The following is a 4,352-nucleotide window of genomic DNA, read 5'->3' as shown; positions in this document are numbered from 1 at the left end:
AGCACATTTGTACATCACCTCTCCTAGTGATTTGTTACCATCATACTGAATTATATCCCAACTGTTCCAGAGAAGGGCTGCCTTTCACATCATCTGCCTTGCCTGGGTCTTAGGAAGAAAATGTTTGTGAAAATATCACAGAAGCACCCTTGCTTTGTGGTTTGAGTGGGTATATTTGCATTTTCACTCTCTCTCCTGTTTCTTTTGCAAAATGACATTAATGAATTCTCTGGTTGTGCTTTTCAGTGGCACATTTTACTTTTTGGTTGTCAGAGGTTATAAATCCCCTGGGCTGGAAAGCTTTTTAAGAGGAATTTCTTAAGTGGAGCTCTTTCTTTCTTTTTTTATTTTTAAAGCTTTGAGCCATATGTAGAATATATGCATTTACTTGTATAAATAAAGGGTTGAGAGGGCAAGGGGATCTGTAGCCTGGTAGGGATGAAAAGGACTGTGTATTTTAAATAGTGTTTTTCAAAAATCTATTTGTCTATTACTTGTATTATCTATACTTTGTGTACATAAAAATAAGTAAAATAAAACATGAAGCAAGTAGACTCAGATTTTCCCATCTAGATCCTTATATATCTCCGTATATGGGTGTGGTAGGTAGGAGTTATCAGAAAGGAGATTGTAAAGGAAAATTTAAGCTCATGTTTGAATTGTCTTAATATGGACTAAAAATGTCCATATATTGGCAGTATGATTGTGTGGTTATAATCAGAACACACTCACCTGGGACATCTTATCTCCCTCTGAGATATCCTTACACCATTGCAAATAGCCAACATCACTGCGGGCCAGGATTCCATGCAAGACTTCTTGAGAGCTTCCTTTTTGACAGCCATTAAAGACATTTGGACTTGCTCTTCCAGTTAAAATCATGTTCAGAACTGCCTAGATATTATATTTTACAAATATTTACAATTTATGCAGCAATGCAACAGGATTCAAATTTCTTTTTTCTTTGAAAAAACGTTTAAAAACTACTGTTGTTACTAAAAAGAATGAAACCATACAATATATAATTCTGGAAAAGCATAAGTCATAAATGTTTGGTAGAGATAAAACAATAGTTTATTGACTTATTTCTTGAAAGGGAACCTGTAACTCCCTGTCACTCTGATCTTTCTGCCTTGAAATTTCTTTTAAGCTTTGTTTTCCATAGTTATGACTTAAGAAGCATAAAGTTAATGAAGATGTATTACTAGAAGGTCTTAGTGGGTCTAGTCATGATATTTTCTAATGTTTCTAGAAGCTCAAGGATGTAGCTCTCAGAGGTAAACTAGAGAGGGCTGTAGTAGAAATGGGAAGTCAGGATACTCACTGCCGTTGAGTCAGATCTGACTCATAGCGACCCCTCCTTGGGTTTCCAAGGCAGTATCACTACAGAAGTAGATCCCAACCTTCCTTCAGAGGAGTGGCTGGTGGGTTTGAACCACCAGCCTTCTGGTTAGCAGTCAAATGCCTTAGGCATTATTCCACAAGAACTCGAATCTTCTTATCTTCTTATTCTTTTAAAATAACTTAATTACTCTGCTCAAGGAGAAAAACTAGTTGCTATTGAGTCAACTCTGACTCATGGAGACCCCCTATGTATCAGAGCAGCACTCCGTTCCACAGGGTTTCCAGTGGCTGATTTTTTTGGAATGGATCACCAAGTCTTTCTTCCAAGATGCCAAGGTGCCAAGCCAAACTTTTGGTTAGCAACAGTACACATTAACTGTTTGCATCACCCAGGGACTTCTTGTTTAAGGAGACAATGTGCCTCATTAGAAAATAAGCCTAATTTAGATTCTATAACAGAAAGGAAATGTCTTCCAACCCACCTGCCTGCAGAAGAAGCCTCCAGCATTTGGCTGTAACAGATGAGTGGTGGTGATGTCTAGGTCCTTCTGAAGCCTGCAGAATGGGAGAAACAGTCAGCAGCTTTCAGCCAGAGATGATGACTGCATGAAGAACCTACAGCCTATCTGTCTTCCACCTCCAACACAAAGCAGCAGTTATATGGTCTCTCCCAGACACTGTCCCTCACATGGGCCTTCCATCTCTCCCTGGGAAGGCTTCTAGGACTGGGGCTGCAGTGGAGGTGGGAAAATTATGGATGCCATCCAGGAACATGAGTGATAAATGATGAGGGAGAAAGAAGAAGATACAGACATATTATAAGTTAGAATCCCTGTGTGTGTGTATGCTCTAGATGTATGTTAGACTCATTAGAAAAGCTGTCTTCACTGTGTGGCAAGAGATTGGGCTTAGGATGGTGACCCATGACTATACTCTAGAATGCTAGTCCAATTGAGAGTTGAACAGGCTGTTCAAATGGAAAACCCCAGCTTCAGGGTTGAGCCTATATTTCTTAGTAGCAGAAGGGGAACCTCCACTGTTACATCAGGTATTTGAGGTTGGGTTTCTGCCCTTGGCAATGTCAGATCTAGGTAGAGTGTGGCTCCTGCTACCACCCAGGATGAGTTGTTGAGTGCCATTATGTGTGCTGTATATTTTCTTGAACAGACTGGAGGTCGTCCCCTCTGTGAGCAAGACCTAAAGATGGGTCTTTAGGTGCCTGCCTTGGTGGTGTCAGATATAACTCAGAACACTACTTCACAAATTGTGCTGGAATTTTAAGTGATAGACATATGACCATGTTTAATATTTAATGGTGATGTGTTAATTTTAATATGTATTAGGGAAAATATTACTTTAATTCACAAAATACATGATTTAAAAGATATTAAAATTTAGGAAGACATTGAAATTTAAGTGTGTGTTGATTTAACAATCAACCATTTGATATCAAAGGGTCAGTATTTGCTCAAAGATGAAATTCAGACAGCAAGAAAGGTTAGAAGAGAAGGAATAATGGAAATGAGAAACAGAGGGAGGAAGTGGAATGAGTGATGTTACATTATGGGAGCTACAATCAAGGACATGAAACAAAATGTGTGTGAATTGTTGAATGGAAAACTGATTTGCCCTGTAAACTTTCACCCAAATCACAAGGTTCTTCTTTTTTTTTTAAATAGATGTGTGTTGATTTTAAAAGTATTAATATGGACTATAAACACATGATGGTGGTGTGCAAAATGTAACTTTCAGGAACACTGCTTTAGGACTTGTAATTCTCTTTTGGGAGCCTTCCATCTCCCTCTGTGACTCTCAAAATCTTACCTTTTCTTCAGGTCCCAGAAGAAAATCTACTTCTTCCATGAAGCCTTCCCTGACCACCCTACCTGGTAGCGAATTCCCCTGGAATTCTTTATACTTCATTGGATGCATGCCAGGTACCATCTGGTACTTGTCCAGTATCTCTATGCACACCTCTTATTTCTTTCCTGGACTGGTACCTGCAGGAGGTCAGGGTCATATCTTCTTATTTGTACACCCCTCCCCCACAGTGCCAAGAACGGGGCTTTTAATGTCATAAAGACAAAATGAATTTTGTAGATAGTGATAATAAATATGTATGTTTTTATGGCGATTGTACAAATAAACTTTGGTATCATCTGCTAATATTTACAACCACAAGAAGAAGGATCCTACTACTGTATTACAAAAGCAGATTCAAACTTTCCTGATAAAGTCCACTTGCAATTAACATGACCATATCAACTATAGAAAAGGCATGTTGATGGAAGAGTATCTATTAGAAAAAATTTGCACATGCGTTTCTAATATGGGATAAAAATATTTTCCCGGCACAAGAGGACATTGCTTATGTGACCCCAGACTGTACAGGAAACACCTGAACAAACATTTATTTACCTTTCAAATGTCCTGGAGAAAAGTAGGCTGTAAAGAAACAGGATGACACCGTGGCTTTCCTCTCCTCTGAACTATTTGGAAAACAAAAGAAAAGCATGCTTGCCTAAAAGCAGTCCACTTATGGGTATGAATTAAAGGATATATCTGTACTAATATTGATATTTGTCGGTCCATCTATCTAACTATCTATCTATCTATCTATCTATCTATCTATCTATCTATCTATCTATAACCCAGTAGTGCAAATGGTTAAGTATTTGACTGCTAATCAAAAGGTTAACAGTTCGAAGCCATCAAGCAGCTCCACAGGAGAAAGACCTGGTGATTTGTTCCTGTAAATATTACAGGTCTGTGGGGCAGTTCTACTCTGCCACCCTGGGTGGCTATAGTCAAAATTGACTAGATGGCACCTAACAACAATGTATGTATATATATGTGTGTGTGAATATACATAATTTATGTATGTATGTATGTTGTTGTTGTTATGTGCTGTCGAGTTGGACCTGACTCATAGCGACCCTCCTTGGGTTTCTGAGGCAGTATCACTACGGAAGTAGATTGCCCCATCTTCCTTCTGAGGAGTGGCTGGT

General features: G+C 38.7%; 1 protein-coding gene across 1 annotated transcript in view; it reads right to left on the bottom strand.

The window, feature by feature from the left end:
• The window catches only part of MINDY4B (MINDY family member 4B), a 56,013-nt gene that overhangs the window by 23,955 nt on the left and 27,706 nt on the right, over positions 1–4,352 (bottom strand). Inside the window, exons 8-10 of the mRNA XM_042780856.1 lie at positions 3,763–3,833; positions 1,827–1,899; positions 733–894 (exon numbers count right to left, since the gene is read on the bottom strand). Coding sequence (XP_042636790.1) covers positions 733–894; positions 1,827–1,899; positions 3,763–3,833 — 306 coding nt within the window. The remainder of the gene's footprint in view (positions 1–732; positions 895–1,826; positions 1,900–3,762; positions 3,834–4,352) is intronic.

This window comes from Orycteropus afer, unplaced genomic scaffold, assembly GCF_000298275.1.
Source record: "Orycteropus afer afer isolate SDZICR_OR568_19922 unplaced genomic scaffold, OryAfe1.0 scaffold00066, whole genome shotgun sequence".
In the NCBI taxonomy this organism is placed as follows: Eukaryota; Metazoa; Chordata; class Mammalia; order Tubulidentata; family Orycteropodidae; genus Orycteropus; species Orycteropus afer.
This window is presented reverse-complemented; position numbering and strand designations above follow the sequence as displayed.